This window comes from Chaetomium fimeti, assembly GCF_033439085.1.
Source record: "Chaetomium fimeti strain CBS 168.71 chromosome Unknown B0H64scaffold_3, whole genome shotgun sequence".
In the NCBI taxonomy this organism is placed as follows: domain Eukaryota; kingdom Fungi; phylum Ascomycota; class Sordariomycetes; order Sordariales; family Chaetomiaceae; genus Chaetomium; species Chaetomium fimeti.
The window spans coordinates 2061989-2080934 of NW_026944331.1; the positions used below are offsets into that span (position 1 = coordinate 2061989).

The 18946-nt window shown below is 56.2% G+C and overlaps 7 protein-coding genes across 7 annotated transcripts; 3 read left to right on the plus strand and 4 right to left on the minus strand.

The window, feature by feature from the left end:
• Positions 1-180: 180 nt before the first annotated feature.
• On the minus strand, positions 181-4318 carry B0H64DRAFT_357153 (putative zinc metalloprotease). Its single transcript, XM_062801612.1, has 4 exons — positions 3535-4318; positions 3232-3486; positions 2261-3178; positions 181-2207 (listed from the first exon to the last, which is right to left on the minus strand). The coding sequence occupies exons 1-4, from the start codon at positions 3825-3827 to the stop codon at positions 512-514; spliced, it is 3162 nt and encodes a 1053-aa protein (XP_062660735.1). The 5' UTR covers positions 3828-4318; the 3' UTR covers positions 181-511.
• Positions 4319-4445: 127 nt separating this feature from the next.
• On the minus strand, positions 4446-7273 carry B0H64DRAFT_391641 (uncharacterized protein). Its single transcript, XM_062803486.1, has 6 exons — positions 6934-7273; positions 6671-6881; positions 6396-6613; positions 5978-6201; positions 5597-5923; positions 4446-5540 (listed from the first exon to the last, which is right to left on the minus strand). Exons 1-6 carry the CDS (start codon positions 7121-7123, stop codon positions 4896-4898), a joined length of 1815 nt encoding a protein of 604 aa, XP_062660736.1. The 5' UTR covers positions 7124-7273; the 3' UTR covers positions 4446-4895.
• A 174-nt stretch (positions 7274-7447) lies between these two features.
• B0H64DRAFT_391647 (glutathione S-transferase) lies at positions 7448-8869 on the minus strand. Its single transcript, XM_062803487.1, has 7 exons — positions 8565-8869; positions 8465-8500; positions 8199-8387; positions 8094-8131; positions 8013-8032; positions 7793-7960; positions 7448-7733 (listed from the first exon to the last, which is right to left on the minus strand). Exons 1-7 carry the CDS (start codon positions 8724-8726, stop codon positions 7519-7521), a joined length of 828 nt encoding a protein of 275 aa, XP_062660737.1. The 5' UTR covers positions 8727-8869; the 3' UTR covers positions 7448-7518.
• A 461-nt stretch (positions 8870-9330) lies between these two features.
• Positions 9331-11631, minus strand: B0H64DRAFT_423479 (uncharacterized protein; the record flags this gene model as incomplete). The annotated part of the gene is made up of 3 exons (XM_062805610.1): positions 11089-11631; positions 9699-10966; positions 9331-9350 (listed from the first exon to the last, which is right to left on the minus strand). The coding sequence occupies exons 1-3, from the start codon at positions 11355-11357 to the stop codon at positions 9331-9333; spliced, it is 1557 nt and encodes a 518-aa protein (XP_062660738.1). The 5' UTR covers positions 11358-11631.
• Positions 11632-13479: 1848 nt separating this feature from the next.
• On the plus strand, positions 13480-15054 carry B0H64DRAFT_440698 (uncharacterized protein; the record flags this gene model as incomplete). The annotated part of the gene is made up of 7 exons (XM_062806499.1): positions 13480-13630; positions 13685-13710; positions 13762-13798; positions 13856-13926; positions 13980-14002; positions 14061-14324; positions 14406-15054. 7 exons carry the CDS (start codon positions 13480-13482, stop codon positions 15052-15054), a joined length of 1221 nt encoding a protein of 406 aa, XP_062660739.1.
• A 917-nt stretch (positions 15055-15971) lies between these two features.
• Positions 15972-17510, plus strand: B0H64DRAFT_473366 (uncharacterized protein). The gene is made up of 2 exons (XM_062807990.1): positions 15972-16802; positions 16858-17510. The coding sequence occupies exons 1-2, from the start codon at positions 16082-16084 to the stop codon at positions 17262-17264; spliced, it is 1128 nt and encodes a 375-aa protein (XP_062660740.1). The 5' UTR covers positions 15972-16081; the 3' UTR covers positions 17265-17510.
• On the plus strand, positions 17474-18873 carry B0H64DRAFT_391651 (uncharacterized protein). Its single transcript, XM_062803488.1, has one exon. It carries the CDS (start codon positions 17860-17862, stop codon positions 18775-18777), a length of 918 nt encoding a protein of 305 aa, XP_062660741.1. The 5' UTR covers positions 17474-17859; the 3' UTR covers positions 18778-18873.
• The last annotated feature ends 73 nt before the right edge of the window (positions 18874-18946 follow it).

Sequence of the window (18946 nt, forward strand, 5' to 3'; positions counted from 1 at the left end):
TCCAACCCAGTCCTGACTCGACTGTCGATCCTGCCACGCAAGACGGGTAACTGCAGTGCTACACCATCGGCAGATCAAAGGATGGTTAGTGTAACAGTGAAGTAGGACGACAATGGAAATGAGAGACAATCCTACGCAAACCCTCCCCAAAAGTAAACAAGTTGAAGCACAAGGCGTGTGCGGGAAGCATCACTCATACTACTACAACCACAGAATCACACGATGTGTAAGATCCAAAGAAAAGACACGTTATGCTGTTCATCCCCAGTGACGTAGTACCTTGTAGTGTATTACATAGGCACCTTACCCAGACACTCAAAATGGTGTCACCTACGCCCTCATCTAACCCTCCTAGGAGACTCGGCGCTCACCCAGGACAATTACACACAAATGCCAATGACATTCCCCCACTGCCCACTGGCAACACCATGCTTCCAAAAGTAAAACAGAAAACCAAGTCCTAGCTACTCACGAGACGAACACAACCCCAGGCAGCAAGCTCCCATGCCACTCACACCTCAAACGCCCTCCTCCCCTCCACCAGCCCCTCCGACAACTTCGTAACCGCGACCCAGGCGGGCGCAAACTGGAGCGCCTCATCCAGCGCCGGTATCGTCCCCGGTACATTGGCATCGCTCCACATACACACGACCGTACCCTTGAGGCCCTCCCCACGCCTCCTTAGCTCCTCGTCTCCCAGCACCTCCCCATCGCCCTTGGAAGAAAGAGAAGCAGAAGGAAATGGGTCCTCCGGAGACCCCGCCTCTTCATCCTCTCCCCCCTTCCACTCCACATCCACCACCCACTTCTCGTCCCACCGGCGGTGCCACAACCGCAGGTTCTTGACCCCCGCGTCAGGGAACTGCCCGAACCGCTCGTCCCACCCCGAGCTCCCATGCACAGCCAGCGCCGACACCGGCTCGTCAAACTCCAGAAAGCAGGCCTTGGTGTTGTTCGCGTCGATCTCGATCCTGGCCGCACGGCCACCCGTGCGCGAGGCATTGACCGCCACCAGATGCCCATACCCACCACCATCCCCACCACCGGAAGGGCCCTCACCACCAGCAGCAAGACTCGGCGGCGTGCCGGCACCATCAAAGCAGCAGCTGACCAGGCCCGCCCTCTTCGACCCCCCGGTGCAGTCCACATCCCGCCCGGAGGCGGAGGGCAGCGAGGCGACCACGGCGCGGACATACTCGTCCACGCCATGGTAGCACACTCTATTCGCACCCGTCTCCAGATCCAGCGTCTGCACGAAATAGACCTTATACCGCGCCGCGGGCGAGAAGGGAAACGCGACCAGGTTGTACACCAGCGTGGCCACGAAGACGGCCGCCAGGAACACGGGCACGTGGTGCGAGACGCGGTGGACGAAGGGCGCCAGCGGCAGGAGCAGCACGAGCACGGCCAGGGCGGCGAGCAGGTAAGGGAGCAGGAGGCTGCTGCCGTCGGCGCCGGTCTGGTGGACGGCGTCGACCAGCATGAGGGCGATCTGGGCGACGAGTATGACGGTGAAGGGCCCGAGCAGCAGGAACTGCAGGAACCAGGTCCAGGAGGGCAGGCGGCCCGACCACGCCTGCTCGCGCTCGAAGGGCTCGCGGTGCGGGCGGTCGCCGCCGCTGTCGCTGTCGCTGTAGCGGCGGGCCCGCGTGACGAGGGCCGATATGGAGCGCCGGTAGTTCGTCGCGAAGGTGGTGCGGGTTTGGTCGGCATTGCCCCCGACGAGGGGGGTGCGTTCTGTCGGGGCGTTGGTGGAGTCCTCATCGTCGTTTTCGGTTGGATTCGTGCGGGTAGATGCGGTGTGGTTCGAGTGCCTCGTCCCGGGGGGTGTTGACTCCTGGTTGGGAGCTGAGGGTGGCAATTGGGAAGGCGAGAGGGCGCCATGAGAGCGGCCCCGCTGGTAATCCCTCTCCTCCTGCTCGTCTCGCGTTTTCTGGGCCCAGGCAGTCTTTTTTGGCAACGCGAAAAACTCGCAAAGCGCGATAAAGAGCGAGAGGAACACACTGGACTGGAGGAAGACAAACATGTACCCTGCACCGATCCTGAGACGGTCCTCGGCAACGGTAACCGCGACGAGCATGGCCCACCCGAGGACGAAGAGCCAGATCTGGACGTAGACTCGGTGAAGAGCGCTAGGCCTCGCAAAATTGGCACCGCGCATAATGGCCCAGAACGTAAAGTAGAACAATGAAACCATCATGGCCAAACTGCCGGCTTGTCAGCTAGTGCTCTCCGCATCCAGAGGAAAAGGCTAGCTTACACCGAATACCGGCTGCTGTAAATAATAAACGGATTAACCTTGCGCATCAAGAACGCCGCTCCAATGGTCAAGGAGCCGGCGACCACCAGCGCCAATGGGAACCGGAAGAAGCCCTTCCACCCGCCAACCGGCAAGGCTTCATCATCGGGCTGGTCGCCTGGCTTGACGCTCGAGGTGAACATATAGTACTTATCCGCCCTATGGAGCAGGTAGCTGAGCAGCATCAAAATAAGCGGCGTGGCGATGAGCACAGTCAGCGACCAAGCAAACAATCCCCTGAGACCGAAGAGCACGAATCCCTTGCCAAAAAGATCGAACCACACCCCGTCGCTCGGACTGCCATTGTGGACCTTCCCGGACGCACCGTCAGCGCGGGGGCCAATAAAGGTATCGCCTGTGTCGCTGGACAGCTGGGTAGCCGTGTGGATGGAGGCGGACAGCATATGCCAGAGACTACCCCTGGATGCGTGCCTGGCGTCGTCTTGGTTGGTGTGGTACCTCGCGCGGGGCTTGAAGAAGGCCAGATCGAGGCCGCGCTGGCCGAAGACGTCATAGAGAACCGAGTAGTCAGTGCCGCTTCTTATGAAGCCGAGGCCAAACGCATCGGAGCCGATGACGGTACCGAAGGGGTCGGGAGACCCGGCGTAGGCAGCGGTCACCTCACGGTCGGTGGTGCGGAAGAGGATGGCTCGGCCGCCGGCACCAGCTCCCTCAAGGTTCAGGAAGGTATGGATGTATGGGTTTAATGGATGTTGTCCGAGGGCTCGAGCGCCGTAGAGGTAGTCTTCCTCGCCGTTGTTGAGCATGACAACGATGCCCCTCTCCGGTCGGTTTTCGGGACGGGTGAAGTACTGGATTAGTTGCAGGCAGGTCACGACACCCATGCCGTCGTCTGTCGCGCCGTATCCAGTGGAAACGCTAGTATCGCTGTCAGTCACCTCTCATGTTAGCATAATAGGATGTAAACTCACGAGTCGTAGTGAGCGTTGACCAGCGTCAAGCCTTTCTCGTTTCGCCTGGAGTCGTGAACGCCCGCTGTGTCCCACCACTTGCCCTGGTCATCGGCTTTACCCCTGATGTAAACAAGAATGTTGGTGCCCTCAAAGTACGCGGCAACCTGGGGCGTGTTTGGGGGCGGGGCAACGCCCGACGACATAAGGAAAGTGCAGTTAGATCTCAAGTCGTCGAACACTGTGACAGCGGCCTCCGAGTTGTTGGAACCAGGCCTGTTGCATGGTTAGCGAAGCTTTGGACCGACATCCATTGCTACCCACTCATCCATCGTCCAGGCCGCCTCATTATCATCCAAGATGGAGCGTATCCGCTCGAGGAGGAACCCCCGAAGATCGTCATTGTAGTGGCTGTTGTAGGGATGGTAGGCTCGGGTGAGGGTGGTCAGGTCGAGCCATGCCTCGGTGAGGTTGGTGCCGCGTATCGGAGACTCCTCCCTCGGTGCTGGCGGTGTTTCCTCGTTGATGATGATGATGGGGATGAGTAGGGCAAGGTAGGTGACGGTTGTCCAGAAGGTGACCGGTCCTGGCCGGAATGAAAAAGGGTTGTTGACCATATTGCCTGATCTGGGTAATGCTACCCCAGTTCTAGGCCCCCGTGAATTGTTGATGGGAAGCGAGATGAGCAGTAGAGGCACCGGAGCGGAAAGCGACACCTGCTCATAAACAACGAGGGTGGTTTTGAGATGACATGGGATGAAATTGGCAGAGAACAAGGTCGAAACAAGTACAAATGCGGGAAGTGTTGTAGCGGTAGCACACAGATGATTCCCTAGTGAAGCATTTAAGTAGTGAGAGAGGCGAGTCGAACGGCGCCGCCCGTCATCAGTGAGCTCGGCTTTCGGTGTTTGGGGATTGCCCGTCTTTGTCGGCAATTGACGGGAGTTGTGGTGAGCAAAGTTGAGTTGACTGTACCCCCTTCCGACAGGTGGAAATTCCGCAAGTCTAGTATAATTCAATGCATAAATAACACTCGTCGGATTCTCTACTTGGGACCGAATAGAGGAGCTGAAGTTGTTATGTTGTGAAGGTGGAAGGGCCGGTGAGCCGCTGTAGGAGATCTGCGGGGAGCAGCTGAGAAAGCGCCTCCGAGAGGCACGGCAGGCTGCACTCAGCTGATGCGTGGCCCAAGCTCCCATGTGCTGTGATGTCACAGGGACTCGGACCCTAGCTGATCTGGAACACCCCTCTGCGCGCAACTCAGACCGAACTGTCGAATAAAAGAATGCATCGGAACCTCATTGGGTAAGTGATCCATTGACAACAAGCAATAGCTTTATTACGGCCAACATGATACCACTTCTTGAGCTACATAACGCCCTCAAGTGCCTATGTTTACTCTACTCACGTTGCATTTCACAGATTACACACTGATCATAGACGGGTTAAAAGATATTCTCTCTAAACTTGTGCCGTTAGTGCCCACCGGAGCTCGTGTAGCTGTCTAGCTAGCAGACCAGTCAACTTAGTTGCCAACCTATTGTCAAGCTGGTTGATGAGTTAGGCTATGGAGGAAGCGCGCCATCGTAAAATAAAAATAAAACAACAAACATCCTATCGGTCAGTAGCATCCCACTGCCCAACGCAAAATATATTGGAGCAGAGTTAGTTCGCTAGCGTCTCCCTTAAGCACCAGGGGGAGGAGGCGGCAGGTCCATGGGCGGAGGAGGCGGCGGAGCATCTCCCGACGGGGGTGGAGGTGGAGGCGGGGCGGCATTAGCGTATTGGCTGATGAGGGCATTGAGTCCACCCGGGAGGCCAGGCGGTGCGCCGCCCGGAGGAGGCGGGGGAGGCAATCCAGGAGGGGCGCCACCCACTCCCGGGGGCGCGCCAGGAGCGCCATAACCACCGTAGCTCGGGTATCCACCATATCCAGCTGCAGCACCCGCCGGCTGGTTCCAGGGAGCAGTCCCCGGGGCGGAAGGGGCGCCGCCATACGAGCCCTGACCACCCGGGTAGTAGCTATCACCACCATCACGGCCATCGGAGCCGCGATAACCACGATCCCTATCGCGGTCACCACCGCGGTCGCGAGCCCAGGGCGCAGGTCCGCCCGAGGGGCCAGCAGGAGGCCCGCCGGGAGGTCCGCCTTCGCTGTCGCGGTCGTTGTTCCGAGAACGCCAGGGAGCAGGTCCGCCGGTCGGGCCACGTGCCCAGGGCCGAGCATCGGCGCCACCAGCGCCACCAGCAGCGGGAGCACCCTGGGATCCAGGCCCTGCTTCGATGCGCGCGGGAGCAGCGCCCGTGCCACCGAGTTCTTGCATGAGTTGCTACGATAAGAATTAGTACATGGGTTTGTTGGGTCACAGAAGGAGCATGAACATACCTCGTACTCTCGGTCCACTGCATCGCCGCCGCCGCCGCCGCCCAAGCGAGGAGCGCCGGGCCGGCCCATCGGGTTGTCGTTACGCCAGCTCGCGCCCCGCTGTCTGTCAGGACAATCACGAGCCATATGTCCAGCGTTACCACAGACACGGCAGATGATGCTGGCCGTGTAGTTCTGCTTCTCCGGGCAGTCGTACTTGCGGTGGCCAATCTGGCCGCAGTTCTGGCATGCCTGGTTTTCGTCATCACGAAGCGTTCCGTTGAGGGCAGCAAGTTCACGAAGCTGGTTACGCTTCAGCTCGTTCTGGCCTTCGGGAATAGAGGCAGCCTAGAAACGTCATCAGTATGCGCTGTGGGTATGCGAGGGGTGAGGAACACGAACCGTCTCAATGACATTGTGGATCAGCTTTTTGGCCTTGTTGACCTTGTCCTCGGTGTCGGCCATGATGAGGCAGTGGAGATCCTCTTCCTGGTTGCTGGAATGGGCAGCGTCGGAGCGGCCTTTGCCCTCCTTGACGGAGCCCTTTCCACGGATGGCAATCTTGGCGCCGGATTCTGATTCCATTTTCTTGAGCGTATTGCCACGGGGTCCGATGAGTAAGCCAACTTAAGTAGGGAGAGCTAGGTGTTAGTGAACTGGGCCAAATAGTAGAACGGTGAGTGAGTTAGAGCCCAGCAAGGTCAGCCCGCAAGGCACAGCATCACGGCGGGATGCTGACACGAGTGAGTGCCTGGCAAAGTACCACGGGAAAAGGGGAGGTTCAAAGTGGTTAGAGAGGTTAGAGGGTTAGCAATCATACTGAAATTGATCTCTGGATAATCGTTGACCGGCACGTAGACCTTCTCCTGGGTCTTGGTGGGCCGGCGATAGTCCTGGGGCGGGTGGTAGTTCGGGATGGTCTTCATGGCCTTCTCGATCAGCTTGTGACGCTCGTCCTCGAGACGCTTTCGGTAGCGGTATTCGCGGGTGTTGACACGGCGACCATGGTTGTCGTACTGAGGGGGGGGCGAGGGCGACCTAGCCGGGCGCGTCAGCAATTGCGACAGCAACTGTTTGGGTGGGCGATGAGCATACCTATCTCCGTCGGCGGGAACGACATCGTCAATCTTGAGCTTCTGGGTGATTTCCTCAATGCGCAAATGAAGAGTGTAGGCCTCGAGCTGCTCGCTGGTCATGTCGGCGACGATGGCGGTCGGTAGGCCCATTAGGCCGGCAGCCTTGTTCTCGGTTGCTTCGCCCCAGCGGTTGCGCTTCTTGCGACGTCTCGGTCCGTCAAGGTCGGATCCTATGGAGAGTTAACATCATGGTAGGAGGATGTGGCTGTGGACTGAACGTACGCTCAGGGCTGCGGCCGCGTTTGACATCACGGTCGCTATTCGAAAATCCATTCGGCGACACGGTGCCATTCGAGACGCCATTCGAGACTCCGTTCGCGACACCAATTTCTTCTTCGTCGTCACCACCAAATCGGCGCTTTCCCAGGGGAATGTTATTGGAGCCGGTGATGCCTTGATTTCTCCACGACATGCTGGCGGTTGGTTCTCAGACTGGTGTGGGTGGATAGGAAGTATCGCAAGGCGATAACAAAATACTTTTGAAAGAAATCGAGATGTCGAGGCGAAGAACAAAGCAGCATTGCCACTAACTCCATCGAGGCCCGAAGGCGTTCGTTCCCACGTGACGGAGGTGGCACCGTGCACGGATCCCTGTATGTGCGAAGCGGTCCGTACCAAATATTCTGTGTGGTACAGATTACTGGCAGCTTACTTGATACGCCAAGGCTCACACTCACACTCCTCCTCCCAGACATTCGACCGTTCATCAAACACGACAATCATAAGCGCAAATATATGAGGGATGAAGTAGTTCTTGATTTCCATCAACTACATCCATCAATAAGCCAGCGTGTTTGAAGTCACTCTTCATTTCTTCTTCGCGTCCTCCTGCATGCCCTGCAGGACCCAGCCCCTCGTCTCCTCAGCGGCCTTGTCCTTTTCCTCCTCAGTCTGGTGCCGGTTCTCCAAAGCCTTGTGCCGGCTTGGGACATGCCTGCCCTTTTCCGACCCAGGTCGGGCTACAATCTTGTCGACCCAGGCATTCAAGGAGGGGAAGTCGTCCAATGAAATACCCGCCCAGTCTTTACACAGTTAGCCCCTATCGTTGCCTCTCGGAAAAAGGTGGGCAAATGACACTCACAGCCAGCAGCGACCCAACCCCAGCAGGCAATGTCAGCGATGGTGCATCTGTCACCAACGAGATAGCCTGACTTGGACTTTTTCAGATGATCATCCATGACACGGTACAGGCGCCGCGTCTCGTTCTGGTATCGGTCGATGCCGTACTTGATCTTCTCAGGGGCGTATCCTAGTCGTTGTCAGTCAGGTTCAGGGCCTTAAAAGTGCTACCATTAGCTTACTGGCAAAGTGGTTTGCTTGACTAATCAGGTCCGTAAGTCAGTACAGATCACGGCCCTCTCTCACTCGCTAGGCACACTCACCCTTGCATCGGCCCAAGACCGCCCATCTGCCAGAACAACTGTTGCCCGCCACCCAACATTAGCGATCGCTCATGCTCGTGTCTTCAGACCCGAGGGCGTACATACCCAGTTGTTCACTTCGTAGTACTCGCGCGTGCCCCGCGGGTACGACAGCTTGTGCTCGGTGTCGTAGCGGTCGACCAGGTACTGCATGATGGAACCGCTCTCAAACAGGCGGATGGGCGAGCCATCGGTGAGGGTGTCGGTCAGCGCGGGGATGCGCCCGTTGGGGTTGATTTCGAGAAACCAGGGTTCCTTTGCAAGGCCGTCAACAGATTTGTCCTGGAGTAAACAAGTCGCCCGTCCGGCTGCCAACGGGACGATGCTCCTACCTTCTGGGTGTTCTTGCCCAGCTCGATGGCGGTCACCTTGTCAAAGTCAGCCTGGGGTGCACTACGGGTACTTAATGGGGAGGTTTCATAAAGTAGGTACCTTGTACGGCAGACCGAGCTCCTCAAGAAGCATCGAGACCTTGATGCCGTTGGGCGTCTGGGCCGTGTAGAGGTGGATATCTGACTTGGTCTCGGCCATTTTGCTGGATGTGCTGTCGCTACTCGATATCAGGTGTGATGCTAACAAAGCCACTCTTTGCATCGAGAGTCAATGGTTTAAATAGGTGCTTGTGAACGCTCGTTCGTATAAATAAGTTCCCGGTGCGTACGGCAGGGACGGAAGCACGAACATAACATCATCGATGCGGGGCTTAGAAATCAGGATCCCCTTTCTGTCGATTACTCCGCAATGGGGAGGGGAACATCATTCAGACCAATACCGCCCACAAGATTCGACCGCACTCGCTCGGTATCCCTTTAATACACAATTGCAACAGTTTTAGCGGGGCCACCAATTGGAAGCTGTAGATGCGCCAAGACCGTATCCACAGTACATTGCGTTTTGGTGGTGATACATTTGTCGACCCTGGACCGCACCAAAATGCCCCCCGGTAAATGTGTAAATCCCACCAAAATAGTGTGGCTCAAGTGTGGCTGTTTGTACCCAAGTAGACTTGGCGCCCCGCTGAAACTGTTGCAATTGTGTATTAAAGGGATAACCCGGGAAGGCCAGTGGGTGGGGTGCTGCAATAAATAGCACTAGTGCTCGATTTGGTTTTAGATGCGTTAAGAGCATCTACTTTAGGTATTCATACCGAGCATGGAGACATTACGAGTATGTAGAACTCCATCGTCTTTTGGCCCCCTTACAGATCAAAACATTTGGCTCGGGAATTAAGAATACTATTAATTATATTAGAATATATCGAGAAAATAGTGTAATCAGAAAGTTATGACCCGTTGGGTAACCAACATCAAAGCAATCAGCTCGCTACCATCGTCGCTCATCCAACCGCGATAACCGCAACAACCCCGGGCCCTCTCTCTCAAAACACACTGCACATCCTCCCATCCTCCCTAACCCCCCATCTCTCACTCCCCACCCCCTTGGAAACATAAAAGAATCCCTCCGGGTCGTACACCCGCTTGACACGCTCCAGTCGCTCATAATTCCCACCAAAAAACACCTCCTGAAACCGCGGCTGACGAAAATCCGCCTCGTTCATGTACGCACCAGAGCCGGGGGTGACGGCCTCGAGCCTAGGAAGGATATCGTCGGTCATGAGGCGCTGGTTGGCGAGCATGCGGTCCCACGCGGCCGGGTCGAACGACCACTCGGTGGTGAGGGTGGCGTGGACGATCGGGCCGGCGCGCCAGGCCGGCAGCACGGCGTTGGTGCCGCCCCCGCCGAACCGCGAGACGTCGGTGCCGACGCCGATCCAGGTCACGTTCTTCTCCGCGATGTACCGCGTCACGGCCGACATGCCGGTCGCGTTGGCCTCGAAGGCTGAGAGCGGGACTAGCCGCCCGCCGTACTGCGCGATGCCGACCTGGATGTTGCCTGCGGGGAGCGGGCCGAAGTACTTATCGTAGTGCTCGTAGTAGGTGGCGCTTTGGCTGTAGGCCGAGGTGTATTTGACGCCCATTGCAGTGAGTGTGGTGAGGAAGGGGGCCATGATGGCCTCGACCTCGGCGGCGGTCTTGTTGTAGGCTGTCAATGGCGCGATCATGAAAAAGTCAGAGGTGAAGAAGTACACCGTCATAGCTCCCGCTTCAACCATGGCGGGGAGGGCGGCGTGGAAGGCATCGACGGCGCCATAAAAGGACTCGGTTGGGTTTTCGCTGGCGTAGAACGAGAGGGTAGCGCCGCTGACGTGGGCGTCAGGGAAAGTCTTGACGGTCATGCTGACAACGACGCCATAGTTGCCGCCGCCTCCGCCGGAGAGCGCCCAGTACAGATCGGTATTTTGTGCTTGCGAGGCCGTGACGATCTCACCAGCAGCTGTGACGACTTCAAACTCGAGCGTGTTGTCGGCCGACAAGCCGAAGGAGGTGCTCAGGGCGGAATGGCCACCGCCCTGGGTGTAACCACCAGCAATGCCGACGCTTGGGCATTCGCCGCCAAGGACAACCTGCTTCTTCTCGAGAGCCGCCGACATGGCTTCGAAGCCTTGTACGCCGGCGCCAAGCTTCACGGCACTGCCTCTGTAGTCCTCGTCGTTCCACTCCTTGAACTCGATGCCGTCGAGCTTGTGAGTCCATACCGACAGAGCCCCAGCGCCCGTGGAGCGGCCAAGGTAGTCATGACCGGTGTTGCGGATGACAAAACGAATGTTGTTCTTTTTGGCAAACTTGACTGCAGCAACTATGTCGGCGGTCGACTCGGCCTCGACGGCGTAGACCACATAATTGCCCAGTGTGCAGGGCTTCGACTGTGAGGTAAAAGGGTCACAGCTCTGGTTGGCAAAGAAAGGGGCCATGACCGAAGCCGAATCATCCATGCTATGCCGAGGGCCCGGTTAGTGATCGACACATACAATCCTCCGACCTGGCCGATCCTGGTCATCATACAACCCCGCGCTTCGGAGATAAAGTTATGAAGGGGCAAGAGGGACATGTCTTACTGAGTAGCCGGATTCTGCCAGCCATCACGCAGAGCCTGACATCTCACGGGGTCGTAGTTGGGGTCGTGACAGGCCTGGGCGAGCGGCACCGTGGCAACCAACCGGCCGCTGACCGTCTGGTTCAAGCTGTCCCAGTCTTGGGTTGATGGCCAACACGTGTCTCCCGGGAAGCACTTGCAGTTGAGGGGGTTGAGTGATACCGAAGCATCCAGATCAACTGCGAGAGCGCTAGCTGCGAGTAGACTGGCGGTGAGGAAGGGCGCCTTCATGGTTTCTACAAAAGAGTGACGAAATGTGAGGCTATCAAAACAAAAGTGAACGTGGGAAAGAAGGTGCTCGAGGAGAGTCTCCTAAAGAAACATCATCGTTGCACGAAAAGAAAAGCCCCAGGCATTTGATCCTCCGTCAGCCCCCGCATCGCAAATCAATGGAGCCATACCCTTATTCGTTCCGTAGACAGAGAACCCTGGCAAATTCCGGGGCAGCGGAGATGGGTGAAGGGGGTTTTGAGGTTCAAAATACCGGTAGAGAGTTCTCTCTCCACTGAATTTCCCCACCGGTCACCCAGGACTGGGATTTCATTGACCGGGAAGGAGACGACAACGAGCGAGCACCGGTCTCACCGTGGGCATTCGCGCTTTCCGGGCTTGAACCGGCCTGTAAGGTGGTGATACGTGGCACCGAAGAGAAACACCCCGCACAGGATGGCCGACTACCATGGGATTATTATCTTCGGGGTGTTTAAACTGAACCTAGCCAGTAATTTAATATGAATGAAGGGATGAGACACGAGTTAAATGTTATGTTCGATGTAAAGGAGTTCAATCCTGCCCAAATCCCGGCCCAGACAATCCAGACTCTGCTTGGAAAGAGCCTGCTTGCCCATTTCTCGATCGGCACGGGTTGTGTTCCCAAGTACTATGTAGGAAGGACGTCTTTTTAATACCGGAAACGGAAAGATCCACTCACTCAGTACCTTGACGACTTGGCTTTCGATCTTCGATCTTTCCCGCCTGGATCCCCTGTCTCCCGCTCTGTCACCTCGATTTGAGGTATCAGCGATCGCTTCGCTTTATCTTTTCTGTTCCAGACTAGGTAGATGCGTGAGACCTCATCGCGTTGGTCCATGTCGCCTGGTGTCTATCTATCGCTTCGTTTTAGCTACTCGGCAACAAACCGATTCACAACTTTAGCAACAGACGAAACGACGAGGTTATTTCTTCTTCTGCATCGTAGAAACAACTCCATACAACCGGGCTGATGACTTATATCTTAGCCTCTCAAGTGTTGATCGTCGTCAAGCGTACTCAAACGGGCAATGTACGCGAACGACGTGCCCGGGAGCAATCGCCGGTCACTTGTCGACGGCCCTCGGGATAGGTTGTTCGAGAAGGAAGGTAGGGACATGTCGACATATCTCTTCTGCTAGGCTAACCCTGTGTCGACTGCATCCGTCCTCGGCGACTGCAGATCCCTCGAAATGTACACGGACTCCCTCCCCGGATCTGCACCGAGCTTTTTCTCAGATTTTCTTAGCCTCTCGGTTTTTGGTCCAAGTAGAAGTCCCGACTTCAGTTTCCCGATGCCCCCTGGCATCCCGACAAATCGGTATCATCAACTTGCTGTCTTTACGGATATGTACTCCCCGCTGAACTGGCTATATGGAAGCTCCGACGGCTGCGGGTTGGCATGCGCCTGCACCACCAGTCGAGGTTTATCACGCCCTCATTGTCCCACCAAAATGGTCTTGACTCGAATTCGGGGTCCAGAGGCTGATCGTCATGCCCTTCCTGCCGTCGCCACAGGGATTCTCCCAGCTTCTCGGTCCACATTTCTCGGCATATCTACAGACCAGAACCACGTCCACTTAGTGTCGTGCAACTTGGAACGGATGTTTCTGGATACAACATGCCGATAGTGGCGTAGAACCATCGTGTCACGAATCTTCAAGTGCCAATCCTCTCTGTGGTCGGTCTGATCATTGTGGCATTGTGAATCCCAGCTCAATGGAACTCCCTGTTCTATCGCGAGCACATGTGATGTGACTCGTAACGCATAATTATTTGCGTTTGGACCTGCTATGGTGACCGAGAAACCCTCCGGCCGCTCTTTCATATCCGGCCCCCCTCCACCCCGTGGAAGTCGATATTATAGCAGAACCACTCCCATCACCCGTGGATCAGCGGTTCAACCTCCCCACGGGTTGTAGGGTGTCTCCTTCTACCATTTTTCTTCCATGACCAGCCCCTCAATGTCAAATCAAATGACCCGCCACATCCCGAGTCCGGGGCAGCATTGAAGCTGATAAATGTCAAGTATCGGATCATCCTCCCAAGTCCATCTGTACCCCTGAAAATCCTCGTCCTCCCCACCGCCAGAGAGGCCATCAATATGGGCTGGACATACAACACCAAAGACCCCGATGCCCCCACAATCGGGCCCATGATCACGGGTGTTGCTACTGCCCTCACTTTCCTCTCTCTTGTCACAGTCTGCCTTCGGACTTATGTGCGGGCCCGCTTAATCAAGGCTTTCGGGATTGGTAAGGCTCTCCCCCCCCCCCCTGGCGGCATCCCAATATTTACAAGGCGAACAGATGACTGGATTATTCTGGTAACATGGGTAAGTTGTATCCATCACACGTGGTTGGTCTCCGAAACCTGACAGAACCAGATCTGCGTGGCAGGGTTCGCCATCGTCAGCGTCGTTCGTTAGTACCGAGTCTACTCCGAGGGATATCCGCCAGAAGACTGATTGTTTGTAACAGAGACGAAATGGGGCCTCGGATTACGGCATATCCAAGATTTACCCCTTGAAGACGTTTACAACTTTGGTCTTGTGAGTCAAGGTGTTATGGGACTCGTAAGGTCGACGTACTAACCAGACCACAGCTCCAATATATGGGTGCCCCTTTGTAAGTATCAGGATTTCCATGTCTACTAGATAGCTATGTTGTTAACACTCCCGTATAGCTACATCACCAGCATACTCGGCTTCAAACTTGCCCTCCTATTCTCCTACCGCCGTTTTGTCCCCATCGGCGCCTACCGCCTCACGTTGTTTACCGTCATCACAGCCTGCGTGCTGTTCCACCTCTCCTTCCTCCTCATCCAGCTCAACCTCTGCCAGCCGATCCGGAAACAGTGGGACCCGGCAATCACCTACGGCTCATGCATTCCCGGCGTGCCCTTCTACACCTCCATGGCCTCGATAACGATCGTCTTTGACGTGACAGTGTTCGTCCCCCTCCCCTCCCCTCCCCCATACACACGACCACTTTCCACCCCTCCCCAACTAACCTCCCCCCTAAACAACAGCATGCTCCTCCCCTTCCCGGTCCTCCTGCACTCGCGCATCCAGACGCGCAAAAAGGTCGTCCTCCTCGGCCTCTTCGGCCTCGGCGTCTTCATCACCGTCATCCAGATCATCCGCATCCAGACGGTCGCCCAGCTCGCCAACTACACCGACTCGGCCCCGCTGATCCTGTGGTCCGCCGTCGAGACCAACCTCGGCCTCGTCGTCGCCAACGTGCCCACCCTCGCGCCCCTCGTCAAGTACTACAGCGAGCGCACCTCCCGCGGGAGCCGCGGCGGTGCCGGTGCCGGTGCCAGTGCTAGTGGTTATGGGAATAGTCGTAGTGGGGGGGGGATGGCATCGGGGAGCGGGAAGCCGGACGGTAGGAGGGCGGTTTCGTGGTATGGTGCGTGGCGGTCGCGGGGTAATAAGGAGGGGATGGAGACGCTGGCGAGTAACGCGACTGAGATGGGGAGTTTTGACGAGGGGCGGGATGCTGTTGCTGCTGCTAGTAGGGGGGGGGATGGGAGTTTGGACTCGGTGGGGCGAGATCTTTGCAGGGTTGGTGGTGGGAGTGCGCGGGATGTGGAGGTGGAGGTGAATCACCATGATCGGTGCGTGACACCGGGGGGGATTACGAAGAAGGTCGAGGTTGTAGTTACGAGGAGTTAGGGGTTAAAGTGGGCTATGGTTACGGTAGTTAGGAGTCAGCACCGAGGATTCCCTAGTCGTCACCGACCTGAGTAGGGACTGATTCGGCGACCGTTGTAATATCCAACAGACACCACACCTAGACTTGGTAAAGACAAGCCACCTGCTCCATAGCAGCCAACTAATCTGTACCGGCTACCAGACTAGACCAGAACCAAGACACCTTGGGACACACCTCCACCAATCACCAAGCCCCCCCCCTTAACCTCGGGCTCGTAGGAACTGATAAGACATGATATTGCAGCGTCATTTTCTTTAGTACGAAGTACTCATCACTGCGGCTAGGACGCCGCGGAGAGGTCGGTCAAACTCGCTCGGGAGGTCGTCGTCTTCGGCCAGGTGGATGAAGTCCGAGAGCCAAAGTTTGATCTATCCGCTGGGAGTCGAATACATTGGCTTTGCTCTTGACCTGGGCCGACCTTATATAAACCTCTTCGAGGTTGTTTAATCTGTTCTCAGCTTCGGCAGTATTAAACTTCACGAACTCATCTAGCCTAGCCTACGGGTCGAACGCCGCCATCACTTTGAGACTGCCCTGGCTAGGTACTTAGGTACCTTATCTAAGGCAATTAATCAGGCCCAGTACTCTGCGTCAATTCGGAACCTGATCAGTCGAGTTTGAGTAGGTACCTACCTACCTAAGCCTTGTTCGACTTGGTCGATTTGTCAACCTAGGGGCGGACCAATGCTCGACAAAATTGGCGGCAGTGGCCCGCAACCACCACCCACACGTCGATCGAATTCTGTTTCCAAGAACCAACACGTCGATGCACCCTGCCGCCAGCCTCAAGTCCAGAAATAACTGCCAATCATATCGTTTCAATGTTGTGTTTGTTCTGGAAGAGAGGGGTAGGTAGGCAACAACCCAGCCCAGTTCACAGCCCTGCCCTTTTGAACACTCGTCACAATCTTCTCATCCGTACCTGAAATCTGCTTTCCTCTTCCTTAAGGCATTTCCTGACTTTCCCAACCGAGCCGGCACGTGACCATGTCAAATATCGAGAACACGCGGCCCCGATATATCGGAACGAGGTCTCTACGGAATTCTGTTGGGTCCATTGTGTTCAACTTTGTGTTCAACGGTGTGTTGTTCCGCGTTGTCGCAGCTACCCCCGACGATGCTGGTGAAGCCTTGGTTCCTGTTGATTACGATTACGACGAGTCCATCGAAGGCAAAATCATCAACGAAATCATCGACCTGTCCATGCTTGAAGGGGACGCGGCGCGGGACGCGGCAAACCAAGAAGCAACCGAACGGCTGAAAATGCAGCTGGCTGACCTGGCCGCCGATGTGTGCCTCCCGACCATGCGGCGCCTGGCACCGAGCCAGCTACCGGCGGTGCAAACACTGCAGGACGAGCTCTACCGCCCGACCTATGCTCTACAAGTTCTCACGGAGGGCAACAAGCTGACGTGTCTGACGCTGGACGGCTACACGGGGATCCCAGAGCGCCACCCACCCGTACCCGACGAGAGGCTACGGGCAATTGGACTCGACCTTGACACCACCGATCTTCTTGTTGTCAAGCCATCGCAGGTTATCCTGGTTCGGCGTCTACAACACTTGGTCTCGGCGGTAACGGTGGACGGTGAAGAAATGGTTTGCAAGGCCTCGCTTGACCTCTTTGAACATGCAGTTGGCGATGAACTTGCGACGTATCTGAAAATAAGAGCGGCCGGGGTCAAGTTCAAGATACCCGAGCTAAAAGGTAGGTAGGCACAATCCCAGTCATGGCCTAGGGGCTGATATTCATGTTTCCATAGGCATCATACGATCCCACCGCGGAGTGGTCGGCATCCTGCTTTCCTACATCCCTCATAAGCACCACAGTCTCCACACCATCCTGGCCGGTGTTAAAGAAGGCACCATCCCAGCCAGTGAAGCGACCCCATCGTCGCGGCAGAGGTGGGCGTGGCAGATTAAGGAGACTGTGGCGGGCCTGCATGGCGTAGGAATTCTCTGGCGAGATCTCAAGACCCACAACATTCTCATCGATGACAACGGTGACGCCGTCGTGCTTGACTTTGGCGGAGGGAACACGGTAGGTTGGGTCGACAACGACAAGTACGCCACCATGCAGGGCGAGGAACAGGGGCTTGGGAAAATAATGGAGGCCTTGGGAGTACAGGATTTGGGCCTGGTGGGCGGTGTTGGGGTTGATGAGGCCTGATGGCTTGTCCGCTTTTTTGTTTGTTTGCTGCTAGAAGTTCCGTATCTGCTTGGAGTGGTCTAGAACCGCAGCTATGAGGACAGGAAAGCGGGCCTTTTGAACAACTAGGACCAGAAGCCGTAGTTGTTAGAGAGAGAGTGAAACCGCGACTCTGGACCTGGTGTTTGCAATGTGTAGCGGCCGAGTTGCCCTGGGCAGGTACGGGGTAAGACCGTTTACAGGGATAAATTCAATTTTTTCAGGCGCATTTGTGAGAAGACCAACAGGCAACAGCCGCGATACCACGGCTGCAACTGCATAAAGTCCTTGCAGTGATGTATCATACAGCCGAGCCGGGGCGGTGCTGGATAAGCCATTTGGGGGCTGCTCGCTAGAGATCCCATAAATAGAGGCCCCTAAAATGAATCAGTCCAGATATTCTCTTCAACCACGGACAAAGTCACTCGGCCGGTGTAAGAGTCACCGGTCAGTAATCCAACACAACCCCCTTGCATAGGTAAATCAACAACACCAACGTACGCCTCTCAATTTACATTCCTTCTCTCTCAACACCCCACCCACAAACACACAAAACACGCAAAATACCTAAAATACCATGGGCCGGTACAGCGATCAATGGGACTGGTACGAGTGCGAGTGGTGTCGCGTGAGGGGAAGCTGGACGCAACGACCATGTCTCCGCGGCCTTTATCGGTCCAAAGAGACGCTGCGCGCAAAATGGGAGGCGTGCGAACGCGTGCGCATGGAGAACGCAGCGAAGCGAAATAAGACGCTATCCAAAGCCTACAGGAGGGCCATGATGGCGGCAGCCAAGGCCGAGGACAAAGGAGTTCCGGACTACTTGCCTATCCGTCCGAATACTGGGGTCTCGATTTTTGACCGGCTGAGGAAGCTTCATGTTGATGAGAGGACGCCAGCTGAGGTGGATAGTGAGACGGACTCTGGGACAGAGAAGGCAGAGGCGTCGCCGTTGCCCGCTGCAGCCAAGTCAACGCCAAAGCCGAAACAATATCACGAGGTCGACGCAAAGAAAACACAGCAGCGACAAGCAAAATCAAGCACCGGACCAAAACGCATGATTGATGAGGGCGTTAGTCTGGCATCCGACGACGACGGCGACGTCGCAAGGATACATGCCGCGAATCGGAAAGCGTGGCCACGGGGCCAGGAACCAATTGCAGCCGATGCAACCGTCGAGGACAGGGAGATTGCAGAACTTCTTCGACGCGGACTCATTGCCGCCGAGGACCTTCAGGTGGACCATGATGGTATTGACGGGGACGATTACATGTGTCCGTACACTGTCCGGTTTGTGGAAGCAAGGAAGAAGGGGAGGAAGGGGAATCATCGTCGACGACAAGAGGTTCAAGTTGCAGAACCTGCGCCGTCGTACACGGAGTCGGACTGGTGGTATCTTGAGGACGAAGCGTATCATGCTCAGCTTCTCAGCGATGGGGGGTCGGCCGAGTTGGTGGAGTGGAGCGAAGCGTCGTCGTTTGTATATGTGGACTGATGGATGAACTGGAAACAGGGCTCGTGTTGCAAAGCGTTCTCCAGTCGTCGCCCACCCCTAACCCTAGCCCAAATTGAAAACCAAAATTGCAATTCACTTCCTCGGAGATAGGATACGCAGTACACAGGAGATGGTTGGCGTAATATTACACGTGTTTTCAATATTTGGT